Here is a 15,731-nt window from a genome sequence, read left to right on the forward strand (position 1 = left end):
GCAGTGATGTCAGGTTGTCTGGTTGTTACCTGGCAGACTGTGGTGAAAGGCCTCTTCTGTTCTGCCTGGGTCCCTGTTCTCCCTTATGGTTTGGTGGGAATGAGGTCCCTGTGGCCTTCTTGGGAGAGATGCACATGTTGACTGCTGTGTCTTGCCTTTTCCAGGAAGGTTTGTTGGATGTAGAGAAATCAGAGTGTGAGGATGAGCTGACGGGCACTGAAATCAGCTGCTTACGGCTCAAGGGTCAGATGATCTACTTGCCTGAAGCAGATAGTATACTTTTCCTGTGCTCACCAAGGTAATCACTTTTAGATAAATTATAATGGATATAAGCACCCATCTTTTGCTGAAAGGAAATTCAATAACATTTTATTCAATTGTTTCTACAAAGTATACTTAGATTTTACAACTCTTCTTAGACATCTCTATAACAAGGATAATTTCGTTAAACTTGTATAATAACTCAGAAAAAATCATGTATTCCCTTTTATTTGCCACATCATAATCAATCTGTTGAGTGTTTATGCCTTTAGGTTAGTGGATATGTAATCTGAAGTTAGCTAATTCTGTAGTTTTGTACCTTCCAGAGAGGCATCATGGAGAAAACAAGCCTACAAAGCATTTATTAATAATACGATGGCATAAATACACAGGTGTATTTGGCACCAAGAAATTACTTTTCTAATGATTTCTGGATTTAAACTATTTTATGTTAAAAACATTTTTCTACTTTAACTGAGATACACTATGCACAATGCAGTATTAAGTTAAAATTTATGTGAATTATGTGACATAATAAACATCAGAGGGAAGTACAACTACAGGCTGGCATTTTTACAGCTTGACAAAGCGCTTTTCTAAAAGATGCATGGAAATTCAGAGTAAATAATGTGTGTCTAAATTTATGTTAGAACAGTAGAAATAGATAATTACAACACTTGCTGTTAGGTGATATTTTTTACATTTTTAATTTGCATAGCCAAAATGTATGCATATTATTTAGTAACACTTGACAAATCATATTTTGGAGGGCTATTGATTAAAAATTTGAAGTCCAAATGGTCACTTTTTGCTTGAAAATATTGTTTCAAAATTTCTGAAAAATTTAATGAATTTTATTAACAGTCTTCTTTAAAATTATTAAAATTTTAATAATAATAATCAATATATTAATATAATATAATAATTATTATTATAATAATAAAAAATCTGGTATTAAAGACTATATAAGACTAATGATGGGGATTTTCCCCTGAGAAGATATATTATGAAAATAAGAGAGACAAAATTAGGGTATATAAACTCATATTATTTCTTAATAACCTCCATTGATCAAACTGTATTTGCATCTGCTATCAATAAATGTCTTTTCCTTCTGCCTTTTTCCAAGTTGAGTATTGGTAGAAAGATAACTTCTAAATAGAGACAGTTCCTATTCATGGATAGAACAGTTTCTTTGAAAGTACAGGCAGAAATTTGGAGTCTACTTGCTAATTACCATATGCAGAAATAGGATACATAGTAACATAATCACCAATTGTTATATGGGACTTGTGTGTGTGTGTGTGCTCACTTAGTTGTGTCTGACTCCTACCCTGTGGACTGTAGCCTGCCAGGTTCCTCTGTTCATGGGATTCTTGAGTAGGTTGCCATTTTCTCCTCCAGGGGATTTTCCTGACCCAGGGATTGAACCTGAGTCTCTTGAGTCTCCTGCATTGGCAGTTGTAGTCTTTACCACTGAGCCACCTGAGAAGCCTTCTTATGTGGGACCTGCTCATGTGTTTAAAAAAATTGGTACTCACATTCCATAAGAGATCAACTAAAAGCAGTTTAACTTATGAAATGTATAGCTCCAAGAGGATAAGATAGTTTGGGACTTCCCTGGTAGCTCAGCTGATAAAGAATCCACCTCCAATGCAGGAGACTCGGGTTTGATTCCTGGGTCAGAAAGATGCCCTGGAGGAGGACATGGCAACCCACCCCAGTATTCTTGCCTGGAGAATCCCATGGACAGAGGAGCCTGGCAGGCTACACACAGTCCACGGGGTTGCAAAGAGTTGGACACAACTGAGTGACTAAGCACAGAGCTCATTAAAATAACAATAAAAAAGTTTTTTGAACAATGACATGATTTGATTTTCTCTCTCAATATGAGCATTTTAATGATTCATTTTCAGTTTAAGCTTATAGACTTTTTTTTCTCTACTAATTGGCCAGTCTTGAAACCACTGGTGGATGATCTGGCTTCTTTCCTGAGGGGTGTGTGTCAACAGTAAACTCTTCGATTGTTTTACTTTCCTTTATCGGTGTGCTCATTTTTGCTTTTTTAATGGACATTCTGAGAATATATTGCAGGGAGACATTTTATTAATCCAAAATTCTTCAGTAAAGTCACAGCACAATTACGTCAGTTTATAGAAATTATTGTGATGAATGACTGGAAATAATTATTTGACATTTAAATAATTAAAACCAATAATGTAACCTTAAGATATTTTAAACAAAGACTAAATTTTTTAAAAACAGTCAACTTTTTATTTACCAGATCTTCATTGAATCAATAAATATTACATTGTTCTAAAAATGACAGGTTACAAAGATGCATAAAATTCAGCAAAAATAAATAGATGAGATGAATTAGCCAAAGAAAATAAGAGTAACAGAAGAAATTGGAGCCAGAAATTAGAGTAGTGTGTAAAAATACATATTCATGTTGAAAATGGGTCACAAATCTGGTGTCAACCTTCAGTCGTGTCTGAAAGAGAAAACAGCTAGTTACAAGAGTCGTAGATCCCATAAGATGACAATCAACTAGTTTTGTAGAAGAAGCATTATTATCCTTGTAAAAGAGAGTAAAGATAACTTTTTTTAAAGATTTTTTTTTTTTTTGATGTGGACCATTTTTAAAGTCTTTGTTGAATTTGTTAAAACATTGCTTCTGTTTTATGTTTTGTTTTTTTGGCCTCAAAGCATGTGGGATCTTAGCTTCCCAACCAGGGATCAAACCCACACCCCCTGCACTGGAAGGCGAAGTCTTCACCACTGGACCGCCAGGGAAGTCCCAAGATAACTTTTTCTTCATCTCTTTATAGTGAGGAAAACCTCTGGCAATAATAAGTAACAGCCCTGAGTTAAAAACCTGAGTGGGTTTCATAAGGCAACTTTTTCACATTATCTTTTAATTTAGGCTGATGGCATAAAAAAAATGCAGTTTGGCAAAACTGCATTTCAAGATCACTTCTCTTTGATAGATGTTAGCATATTAAGAAGAATGAAGTCATATTCCTCTTGCTTTTCTCCGATTTTCTTCAGCCTGACCTTTTGAATGGCAGGCAGTGGCAGGATTAGACTCCTCGACAGAAACCAGGGTGGTGTTACCGTGGGAGCGTGGGGTCTGACTGCGTGTCCTTCTCCTTGTGACAGTGTCATGAACCTGGACGACCTGACCCGGCGAGGGCTGTACCTGAGTGACATCCCTCTGCATGATGCCACCCGGGACCTCGTGCTCCTGGGAGAGCAGTTCAGGGAGGAGTACAAGCTGACCCAGGAACTGGAAATCCTCACGGATAGGCTGCAGCTCACTTTACGAGCCCTGGAGGATGAAAAGAAAAAGACGGACACGTAAGAATGTAACCTGTGGTTACAGATGACAGGCGGGGCTGTCCTGTGTGGTGGAGTCGGTGGCTTGCCTGTGGTTAAGGCTGACAGACTGTGACTGGGTCCAAGTTCAGATTACTCGCCACATGACTGGCCAGTAAATCCAGAGATGGGGACTTCCAGAGATGGGGGCAAGGAATAGAGGCTTCATTATGAAAGCCAGCGGATGGAGGAGATGGTGAACTCATGTCCAAAAGACCCGTCTTGCCCGAGTTAGAATTCAGGCTCTTTTAATTGAAAGGGGAGGGACTCAAGCCAAGCATTTCCTGGATCCCAGCAGCCTCCGGAGGGGATGTGTTAATTTCTTCTTTCCTGCAGCCACTCACAGGTGGGCTTTGTCAGGACATTTCCTGTGAGCTGAATAAAGATATTTTAGCTTAATGCTTATCATCTGGGAGGCAAGGTGCCCAGAGATGGGACATTATATAAAATTTAGGCTTTGAGGCAACATCACGTTAGTGATTAAATATTAATAGAATGCAAGGGTTCTTCTCTGTACAAAGACTCCAAGTTGTGGAACCTGTTGCAGTTATGGAGTCCTAAATAAACTCTTCCACGTCACTTAAATATGTCAGGTACACAGAAAGAAATCAGTCATAATAGTAATAGGGATATGTCTTCTGATTTTACAAACCAAGCTGAAAGAATATACGGCAAATCATGTCTCTGCAAATCATCAGAATAACTCAAGTACATGTTTCAAGTCTGACTGCCCATTCATCCATTTCTTCACGCAGGAGTGTGTACCGAGCGTCTTCTCTGTGCCAGGGCTGCCAGGTGCTGGGGTACGCTGAACACTGAGCTTAGATTTGGCCATTATATTTTCAAAGCGTTCTTGAATGCCAAATTATTTTAGGATTTGACAGATATGAATCTGACAGACTGTAGTGTCTATGGGGACAACGATTACATCTGTAATTTGATTTATGAACAAAAGTATCAAAATACAAAACTATACAAAACTATGAACAGGGCTTTGAATTTTGAAGTAGTGGGCAAGTGGCATTTAAGATAGTATTTCGTTTTCAAGTAATTTATTTAAACAAATATACATTGTGCATACCACTTGGCCTTTCTTGAGGAATAGAGATATATTAGAGGTATATTAATTAAAGTTAATTAAAAGCATGAAATCACTGACTTCCATAAGAGAATTTTACCCAGGGTCTTATGTGTTCATTTTTAACATTTGTATAATAGGGAGCAATCTTAGAGAATTGACCTGGCCTTCCTTCCTGTAGGACTATTTCACTCTACTTGACACCATAGCATTGGTAGCGGAATCACTTCCTGTGATGTCTGATGTCTAATCAGACTTTCATGCACTGATACAAGTGTTGTTACCCATGGATGGATGCAAGGTAAACATGTCAACTGTTTGTCAACAGCCTAGATGGCTCGAGAATCCAGGTGAATGTCTATCTTCATCCTTAGCCTCTTCCTTCACTTCTCCTACTCTGTATAATGAAGATGAAAATGATAGTTTATTTGAGATCACTTTACTTTCCTTGAGGCCCTAACCCCTTAGTCTTTCCGGGTATTTAGCAAATCTCCAGAAGTACACAGGATGAGGCAGGTACTCAAATCCCTCCTACTGCTCAAGAAACAACTCAAAATTGTATATTTTATTAGTATGTGGAACGGCTTCCTTCATGAAAAATAATACATTGTGAGAAAGCGCTTAGAACTGAGGCTCAAAGTCATCTGGATTTGTTAAGTTTGAGTTGCTCAGATCCTGCTCGGCTGTTAAATTGGAAAATCACCTAGGTTTCTCTCTTTGTTGATATTTGATTTTCAAAGTGAGTTAATTATGAACGTTGACTACTAATTTTCTTTGAAACAAAGTCATGCTACTGTTCACATGTAATATTCAAAATAGCCTTAAAGCATTTTATAAGATGTTCTATGTTTGAGAGTGAAAATGAAAGACTGAAGAAATTCCACTGAAGCTAGGAAAAAAATGAGACCTCACCTTCTTAAACCTAGCCCTGAATGACAGCTGGCTTCGGGGAGAGATAGGCTGGGCGGTGTCTTTTGCTCCTCTGGTTGTCTGCTCCAGGAGACCCTCAGGTCTCGGCTCTCGCCTCCCGTCTGCTTGCTCCTCTCCTCCCCACGCCAGTGTCTTCTCGTGCCATCGGCCTGGTCGCAGGATTGTGAATGAAAATGAGATCTTTGCTTTTCTAGACCAGTTTCTTCCAGAGAAGTGAAGCAGGAAGGAAAATCTGTTTTCCTTTCTTTCTTCCTTCTGTCCTTCCTTTCTTTTATTGAAGTCTAGTTGATTTGCATTGTTGTGTTAGCTTCGGGTGTACAACCCAATGATTCATTTATACGTATATAGTATTTTCAGATTCTCTTTCCTTGTAGGTTATTACAAAATGTTGAGTATAGTTCCCTGTGCTGTACAGTAGGTCCTTGTTGGGGAAATCTGTTTCTTTTCATGTCAGGTGACAAATGTTGAGGCAGACAGCTTGCCCCTGAGAGGCGAATGTGTCCCTGGGAGCCCATAGCGTTGCAAGAGTCAGACACGACTTAGCAACTACACCACCACCACCACACCACAGAGCTAAGTGCTGGAATGACTTCTTTCATCCCGTGAATATCACAGTCGGAGCGTCGAAACACAAGGCACTTAGAACAACTTCAGCTTCCTGGTGTCCTTTGTTTTGTCTGTTTGTTTTGTTTGGCTTATTTTGATATAGTTTGAATTGGTTTGGATTGGGAGATGTTTGGATTGGTTTAAAACAAGCCAATGATTTATATTTTCTAGCTTTGACTTATAAATGTGGCTAATGATGAGTGTCCTAGCAGAGCCTTCACTGTGCACATGGCATCAAAGTCTCTAAAGTGGGCAGTAGAAACGCTAAAGCAGCTCTCAGCATCTCTCATGATGACTGTGTCCTGACCCCTCTGGACAGGTTACTGTATTCTGTGCTTCCTCCGTCTGTGGCCAACGAGCTGAGACACAAGCGTCCAGTGCCAGCGAAGAGATATGACAACGTGACCATCCTCTTCAGCGGCATTGTGGGCTTCAATGCCTTCTGCAGCAAGCACGCATCTGGGGAAGGGGCCATGAAGATTGTCAACCTCCTCAACGACCTCTACACTAGATTTGACACTCTGACGGACTCCCGGAAAAATCCATTTGTTTATAAGGCAAGTCCACGCCGTGTCTGAATGCAGTGCCATTCATTACTCTGAATTTTCAGACGCTGTCTTCCAATGGCACAGCAGTCACAGTCCCTAACTGCAGCCCTGCAGCCTGGGTACAGTCAGCTCTCATGCATTCATTGTTTACCATTTTCTTAAATAATTACCTCTTGTTCTAAAATAGTCTCTTCCCTGTAACTCAAATGAATGGAGCAGATGCTTCCCTAGTTAAAATGTTTACCAACTTATTTGCACTTACGTGAATAAATCTGTACACGTGGTTTATCACACATAATATAAACGTAGCATTTGTTTCAGTGCTCTGCAAGAGATATTTTTACTGAAAGGTATAAATGATTTGCACAGTAGAGAAGTCATGGAGCACAGGAGGGGTGCCAGGGACTCACACCTGCTTTTAGTTAACATCAGCTGGAAATAAACTTTCATAAGGCATTTTTGCCCATGGTTCCAATTAGAAAAAAATTGTAATATTGGAAAAATGAAGTCAGTGGAATATTGCTTGGTAAAGGCAAGAATGTGATCTAAACCATCCCTAGGCATCTGGAGTCATAGCAGTACCACAGGGACTATTTATTTTTATGGTCATTTCCTGAGGAACAATGTAACATGGTGTGAGCACATCATGAAAATAAATGGTTAATGACCAGGGTGAACCACTGAACTTATGGAAGTGGCGCTTTGGCCCATCAAACCATCACTGTTTTAAGGGGAAATAGGGTCGTGAATTATTCTACTGGGTTATAAGGCTGTCTAAGGTGAGAAACTAGGACTTACTAGAAGAAAAATAATACTGTGTCTGTCCCTGCCTATAATCAGACTTCAAGTGCCAGGTGTGTACATTTTAAACACTGACCAGTTTTCTTCTTGTTGGAATTTAATATATTAGAATTTTAAGAGGTACAGGGGAGGAAAGTTGAAAGTTATTGATAGCAATTGGAAAAGCATGTATTATATAAGGGTGGCACATGAGTCAGTCATGTTTGTACTAACCAGTCTGCACCCGATCAGGTGGAGACTGTCGGGGACAAGTACATGACGGTGAGCGGGCTGCCAGAGCCGTGCATCCACCACGCACGGTCCATCTGCCACCTGGCTTTGGATATGATGGAGATTGCTGGCCAGGTCCAAGTAGATGGTGAATCTGTTCAGGTTAGTAGGTAAAACACATATTGTAATGGTAGTAGTAGGCCTTTTGTACAACTGATTTATATTCATGACCAGCTAATCATTAGTTATGCATAAGGAATTGCATCTTGACAACAAAGATTAAATATTTTTAATTTTTTTTAAATTGAAGTATATTTTACAATGTTGTGTTAGTTTCTACTGTACAGCAATATGATTCAGTTATATACATGTATATGTGCGTTTTTTTCATATTATTTTCCATTATGGTTTAATGTAGGATATTGAGTAGAGTTTGTGCTATACAGTGGGTCCTTGTTGTTTATCTATTTCATATACAGTAGTGTGTATCTGCTAATCCCAAACTCCTATTTTATCCCTCCTCCACTCCCTTTCCTCTTTGGTAACCACGGGTCTCTTCTCTATGTCTGAGTCTGTATCTATTTCATGGATAAGTTCATTTGTGTCAAATTTTAGATTCCACATATAAACGGTATCATATGATATTTGTCTTTGTCTGACTTACTTCACTTACTATGCTCAGTCCCTCCATGTTGCTGCAAATGGTATTATTTCATTCTTCTTATGGCTGAGTAATATTGTACTGTATATATGTACTACATCTTCCCTATCCAGTCATCTCTCAGTGGACACAAGTTGCTTCTGTGTCCTGGTTATTGTAAACAGTGCTGCTGTGAACATTGGGGTGCATGTGTATTTTTGAATTAAAGTTTTCTCTGGATGTGTGCCCCGCAGTGGGATGGCTGGATCATATGGCAGTTCTATTTTTAGTTTTTTAAGGAACCTCCATACTGTTCTCTGTAGGGGCTGCACCAGCTAATATTCCCAGCAAGAGTGTAGGAGAGTTCCATTTTCTCCACACCCTCTCCAGCATTTGTTATTTGTAGACTTTTTAATGATGGCTGTTCTGACCAGTGTGAAGTGATACTTCATTGTAGTTTTGATTTGCATTTCTCTAATTATTCGTGATGTTGAGCATCGTTTCATGTGCCTTGTGGCATCTGTATGAACAAAGACTAATATTTTATTGAACCTATTATATTACATTCTTCCATAGAAATGGGAAATCTGTCCACCTATTTGAAATTACCTTCTTTATTCCATGTGCTGAAAGTCTTGAGGATGAGAAAAAACCCCTGCCCCTTCTGATTTATTTTTAAAAATCTCTTTCCTAAATCTAATGTAAGTGGCCAGATTCATACTTTTGAAAGCTTCAAAGAATGTTTCCCTTGAAAGCCAGATTTTGTGAGGGTTTTTGTCTGTAATATATTTGGAGTTCTAGAGAATTCTTATGATTTTTATATGATGACTCTGAATTCTTTAGTATAGCGTGAGCAATAATTCCTATTATTGAATGTATTGAACCAGAGCTTTGATTCTGCAGATAACGATTGGGATCCACACAGGGGAGGTAGTTACTGGAGTCATAGGACAGAGGATGCCTCGCTACTGTCTTTTTGGAAACACTGTCAACCTCACAAGCCGAACAGAAACCACTGGAGAAAAAGGGAAAATAAATGTGTCTGAATATACATACAGGTCAGAGAACACATCTAGGTATCTACTGACTTGAAAAATGTCTCTTTGCAGCTGCTTTAATTCCCTGGGTGATTTTATTACCTTTTACAGTTATCAACTCTGCTTTTAGGATTACTATTGTTTTTCAATTTAAAAACAAAAAAAACTGGTGTGTTTTTCTTTTTTTGGTCACACCATGGTATGTGGGATCTTAGTTCCCCAACCAGGCACCGAACCTGGAGTCCCAGCATTGGGAGTATGGAGTCTTAATCACTGGACCACCAGGGAAGTCTTGGGATGATTTATTTTTTATTTGAGAAGATTGTGTCATTATTTCCATTTTAAATGATTCTACATACTCTTAGGAATTTCTGCTATGGTATTGTTACTAAAGCTTTGAGGTGCCTTTAAATAATTTACTGTGTGTCATTCCTGTCTCCGTTTATAACTTTGATGTATGTTACTTTCTCTGTGTGACCATACACCAAGCTTTTCTGCCTGTTCCCTGTCCCCTTTTAGATGTCTCATGACACCAGAAAATTCAGACCCACAATTCCATTTGGAGCACAGAGGCCCCGTGTCCATGAAGGGCAAAAAGGAGCCAATGCAAGTTTGGTTTCTATCCAGAAAAAATACAGGAACAGAGGTATGACTCATCAGAGTATAATTCCTTTTTTAAGACCGGGTATGAATATGGGGAGCTAAATCATAATCTCTGAAAATATGTTTCATTTGCAAAGAATTCTTGCTTACATGAACTTGTAAGTACAGCAGCGGAAACACTGACCCATTAGTGAGCTGGTTAGAACAATGCAGCTTCTAGGGGAGATCTAATGGCTGACAGTGTTGTCCTGTAATGAAATTAAAACCAAAAGCACTGGAGAGAGAAGCCCTGGTTTTGATTCTTCTGCCGTAATCTGGCTGGAACCCCGCAAGTGAGTGGGGGGTGAGGGGCGTCCCTGGCCCCCTCCCCAGGGCCCTGGGTTGCCATGTGGTCACCGCCAGGGCTGAGACATGACCATCTTCAAGGGTGGTTGCTTAACCACGATGCTCCAGATCCTTCTAAGGCCACGCCATCGCCTCGTGGAATGTTTGGGGATCTTTGGACATTCTCTCCCCTGTTGTGTCTTTCCTGGAGAGAAGAGTGATCTGTGCATGTCCAGAATCTAAATAATGCCTCAGGGAAGCTATAGGTTCGTGCTCATGCCATGGCTGTACTCCAGCCAGAACCCGTGTGCTGGGGGGCCTAGAGCACTGGGGTTTGCTCGGGGGTCCTGTGGCCCACGACACCAAGGTTCCACCAGCCTTGCCCCTCTCTCAGTGGGCTGCATCAGAAACAAGCCTGATGCTCTGTTCCCTGTTGATGTACTGGTTCCGTAGAGGGGGAGAAACTCTTTGACTATACGTATTTTCCTGGATATGCACATTCCCGAAAAATGCTTTGAGAATAGAAGTCGTAAAAGGAATGAAATCCCAAGTTGTAAAATATTTATCCTTATCTTCTTTTCACTGTTTTCACTTTAAATAATTTACTTCTGGCACTAGCATGCTTCCTGATGTTCTTCTGATAAGTTAGTTTGCCTGAAGCATTGTTCCTTTTATTTGGGTGGCTCTGCTTCAGCCAACCTGATGGTGCGAATGACTTAAAAAAGCGGTAGATATGAATGCAGATCAAATTTTATTTTAAAAAAAAGAAAGTATTTTGAGGAATCCTACAAGCTTTCTTATCACTGAAAACTAATCCCCTATTTACTTCGCTTTTTGAAGGAAACAGAGCAGGATGAAAGTTGAATCCTGGACTGTGGGGTTAAGATCGCAGGGTGAGGTCCAGTCTCCCCCTAACAGATGCCGTGCCCGGGACCAGTGATTCCCTCGGTCCTTTTCACGTTTCCCCAAGCCTTTCTCTTGTGTATGTCTTTCCTTATTCATTCAACTTTAGCTCTGCTTTTGATTATTTTTGAGGTTTAATATGATATCTGAAGTTTGGCTTTGTGCGGCTGATGTGAGCTTCACGTGTCTTCAGATCGACTATGCATCAGTTGGCATGGTGATTTTCAAGTAGTGGGCACCCAATAAATATTTGGTGAATTTAATTAAATGAAACCAAACAGTATTTGGCCATGTGTGTATATATGTCATGGTTTTCCACATCTGTTCAGTGTCTCTATATGTGTATATTTTAATGACCATAACATATAAAAAGGTTTTATCGTGTTGGTGCATATCATTATAGAAATCGTTTTCTAAAGGAGTGAATTCAGAATTTTAGGGGAAAAATGCAATTTATTTTCAGACTCCCCAAATAAGAATATATCATGCTAAGAAAATAGTGTCTATTTAGAATTATGTTAATTTCCCTTCAGAAATAGAGAATATACTTCTTTGCTATTAAACTATCAGGTTATTCATTCAGATCATGTGGCAATTACAGTTCCTCTAAAATGCTATCCTTTGCATTGTATCCTTTGTGTGATAAATCTCATTAACCCCATGCAGCTGTTGGTGAAGTCAGCACTGTTTCACAATGAGCTATTGCATTAGTTTGGAGTAAATGTTAGGGGCTCTAACTACATCCAAGGATGAAGCTGGAAGCACAGCTGGGGTGTTTCGGTTGGTCAGAGCCCCTCTTGGCCCTCTCTTCCCAGAAATGACCTCCTTTGTCTTAGCTCACAAGAACTTGATTCTATCCAGGGTGCCATGTTGAGAAAAGTTACTTTAATTTCAACACAGAATGCATTCTTGTTGGAGTCATCACCTGTTGTTCTTCATTATCTCTGATAATTTATTAATATCTATCTTTATAAAATACAGGACCACTACTTTTGTGTAAAAATGTTTGTCTTTAAATTTAGCATTTCCTATCAGCACGTTGATAACTTGTATAAATGTTCCATGTTCATGTGTAAGAGAACCTGTAATAAATTATTTTTTCCACTTGTCTCTAGACAGTTTTTGATTCAATAAAAATGATGTGAATGCTCTTATCGGTCTTTTGACTAGTGCCATTTTTGGAAATATGTCTTATCATTTTGCCTCTGGTAGACTTTCATTTTGATTCCCTGCTGTTATGGTAAAGCTGAGTGGCTCCTATTCCTCAGGACTATTCCTATATGATATTTTTCTTTAGGATCAACACAGTGACAGCAGCAAGACCAGGACTGGGTGGTGGGGGAGTGGAAACACAGATAATGTGAAGTGACATCCGCTCTTGAAGAGCTCCCCACATTTTGGGAGTGAAAGATATGTATCTAAGTAACTAAACTGTTTGACATTCATAGTGATTTTATTGTTCAGTCGCTCAGTCATGTCCAACTCTTTGTGACGCCATGGACTGCAGCACACCAGGCTTCCTTGTCCTTTACCATCTCTCAGAGTTTGCTCAAACTCATATCCACTGAGTCTGTGATTCATATTGATAAAACATATTCAATACACAGGAAGAATACTTAGAGAATGAGAACCAAGAGGGATCAGAGGGAGGAGGAGGGAACCAGCTGGATTTTGTGATGGTTTTGTCTAAAGCTGAATGAATTCATCCCTTCTCTGTGGTTTCCTTCTGTTCAGCCCTCTTGCATACCACCAGAAAAAAAAAATGTTATGTAAAGGTAGGAATTCCTCACTTTGAATTGGGGATATATGCCTGTGTTTTTTGGGGGGAGCTTACCAGGTGGCTCAATGGTAAAGAATTCTCCTTGCCAATGCAGGAGATGCAGGAGACTTGGGTTCCATCTTTGAATCAGGAAGATCTCCTGGAGGAAGAAATGGCAACCCACTGCAGTATTCTTGCCTGGAGAATTCCACGGAGAGAGGAGCCTGGTGGGTTAATGTTCATTGGGTCACAAAGAGTTGGACACGACTGAGTGACTCAGTCAGTTCAGTCTCTGGGTCGTGTCCGACTCTTTGTGACCCCATGGACTAAGCATACACAAATATATTTTGGAACCAATTCATTATTCCATTTTATTTGCATCTATGATTCACCAGATGATGTGTTCTGTTTCTTTGTCATTGAAGGGTGTAAAGTTTTGATTTGTAATAAAAATTGTATATGATTGGTCCTAGTCCCTATCCTCACTTCTGGCTCAGAGCTCCAAAAACCCCAGGAAATTCTTAAGTGATGAAAATGACAAAGACACCTCTTGTTATGTTAATGAAGTGACACTGGGACTTCACTGGGGTGGGGGTTGAAGGTGGTTGTTGCCAAGTGAGCCGACTAGGAATCCGACCCTGATCTCCATCTTCTGGGAGTGGAGAGGGTTGTTGTCATTTAGTTGCTAAGTCTTGTCCTACTCTTTTAGGACCCCATGGAATGTAGCCTGTCACGCTCCTCTCTCCCTGTGAAGGGAGCAGGTTTGGAGGTTAAATCCTTGCCTGGCTTCTGTGATGAAGCCTCCATAAACCTCAAAGGCTGGAGAGCTTTTGGGCTGGTGGGCAAGGGGAATTTCTGGTGGGTATGAAGCTCTGTGTCTCTTTCTGAATCACATCCTTTCATGATAAACCAGTCATCTAGTTAGTAAAATGGTTGCCTGAGTTTGTTTCTCTCTAGCAGAATAATCAGACCCAAATAGAGAGTGTGGGAACCTTGGCCCTATAGCCAGTTAGTAAGAATCACAGGTGACAGCGTGACTTTGCCTTGGTCTCTGAAGTGGGGGATGTTCTTGCAGGACTGAGCCCTTAGCCTGGGGAATTGGATGTGATCTTTGGGTCGACGGTGTCAGAGCTGAGTTGAAGTGTAGGACATCCAGCTGGATTCTGAGAATTGCTCTGTAGTGTGGGAAGAAAACACACCCCACATTATAAATGAGTGCAGATTCTTGAAGGGGAAAAAGGAACCAATTCTCGGCTCACCTCCAAGATTTCCCTTTGCAACCTCGCTAATGGCTCTCAGAACCGCTAGAGGGCAGCAGAGGATGCTGTTTAGAATCTAAGGGCCGGATTGGGGAGTGAGGACACAGGGTCTCTCACAGGAAGTGCTGCTCGCTCACCCTCTTGGCTCTGCACTGAAGGGCACTTCCTGTGTGCATCCACGAATTTTTCCCTCCCACCGTCCCTTACCGACAGTCAAAAGTACATCATAAAACTAATTGTTTCTACCCCATTATGACCATTCGTGTAGCTTGAAATCTATTCACACGTATCGTGGTCAGAAATTTCACTCATAATTTTCATGCTAATTCTGTAGGAAGGTGTGAAAATTTGTTAAAACAAGCAATTTGTTCTAGAAACTATAATTTCGTACAGAATCATTTTAGGTGAACTAAGTTGCATGTAGCTCGTGTTAAAATGATTGCTTCTCGCTACTTCTACCATATTGGAGAGACGGCATAGGGTAGATTTTAAAAACCAAAGCAAAACAAAAATCACTGTACAGAGAGTTGAGAGCCCATATCCAGTTATGGCAAGGCTAACCGTGTAATCTTGCCACATTCTCTAACTTCTTAAATTCCTAATCTGTGGAAAGAGCTGGTCAAGATGATATCTAAAGTAAATGCTTGCTCTGAAATTCCAACATTTCTTTGGTAAAAGTTCCAGAGCAGGGATGCTGTGATTTTGGCCTGACCGCTGGGTAATTCTCAGAAAAACAATCCAAATTCTTAACTGAACTCTTTTTAATAGTCAAGGAACAATGAGGAGATCAACTAGGGGGCTTTAAAGCTGATTTCTAAGAAATAAACAGCTCTCTGGAAAACACCTGCTGGAGACTTAACTCCAAGCTAAAATCACAATGACTAGGTCATATTAGTGTATTTGTATTAATGCATGTGTTTCTATTATAAGCTAGCCCTATAATATTTACCTAATCAGGTTCAAATTCTTTAATAAAGAGTTGGACTTTTGATTCTTTAAATATAAGGGAAGAAAATGTACCTCTATTTCATGCAGAAATCCTTTTGAATAGAAGAAAACCTCTTAAAAATTAAAGACAAGAAGTGTCAATAAGTGGTATATATAGAGGTTTTTATTATTACCAATAATATTTACTGCCCATTTTGTACTAATTTACAAAACATTCCCCAGTAAAAAAATAAATCCGTAGCCAAGAAAACCTTCCTCACTGACCAATGCAAAGAAATAGAGGAAAACAATAGAATGGGAAAGACTAGAGATCTCTTCAAGAAAATTAGAGATACCAAGGGAATATTTAATGCAGAGATAAAGGACAGAAATGGTATGGACCTAACAGAAGCAGATGATGTTGAGAAGAGGTGGCAAGAATACACAGAAGAACTGTACAAAAAATA

The 15,731-nt window shown here is 39.7% G+C and overlaps 1 protein-coding gene across 9 annotated transcripts in view; it reads left to right on the forward strand.

The window, feature by feature from the left end:
• The window catches only part of GUCY1B1 (guanylate cyclase 1 soluble subunit beta 1), a 92,474-nt gene that overhangs the window by 39,904 nt on the left and 36,839 nt on the right, over positions 1–15,731 (forward strand). For 7 of the 9 annotated variants that reach the window (XM_081544525.1, XM_081544526.1, XM_081544528.1 and 4 more), the window contains 7 exons: positions 165–298; positions 3,424–3,621; positions 6,573–6,810; positions 7,834–7,974; positions 9,356–9,510; positions 10,009–10,135; positions 11,257–12,473. In XM_081544525.1, the coding sequence (XP_081400651.1) occupies positions 165–298; positions 3,424–3,621; positions 6,573–6,810; positions 7,834–7,974; positions 9,356–9,510; positions 10,009–10,135; positions 11,257–11,280 (1,017 nt within the window). In that variant the 3' untranslated portion in view covers positions 11,281–12,473. Of the gene's footprint in view, positions 1–164; positions 299–3,423; positions 3,622–6,572; positions 6,811–7,833; positions 7,975–9,355; positions 9,511–10,008; positions 10,136–11,256; positions 12,474–15,731 lie in introns of those variants that run through there. The other 2 variants (XM_081544522.1, XM_081544524.1) reach the window with 1 other exon arrangement.

The sequence above is a fragment of the Giraffa tippelskirchi genome, chromosome 11 (assembly GCF_054371585.1).
Source record: "Giraffa tippelskirchi isolate mGirTip1 chromosome 11, T2T-mGirTip1v1.2.pri, whole genome shotgun sequence".
In the NCBI taxonomy this organism is placed as follows: Eukaryota; Metazoa; Chordata; class Mammalia; order Artiodactyla; family Giraffidae; genus Giraffa; species Giraffa tippelskirchi.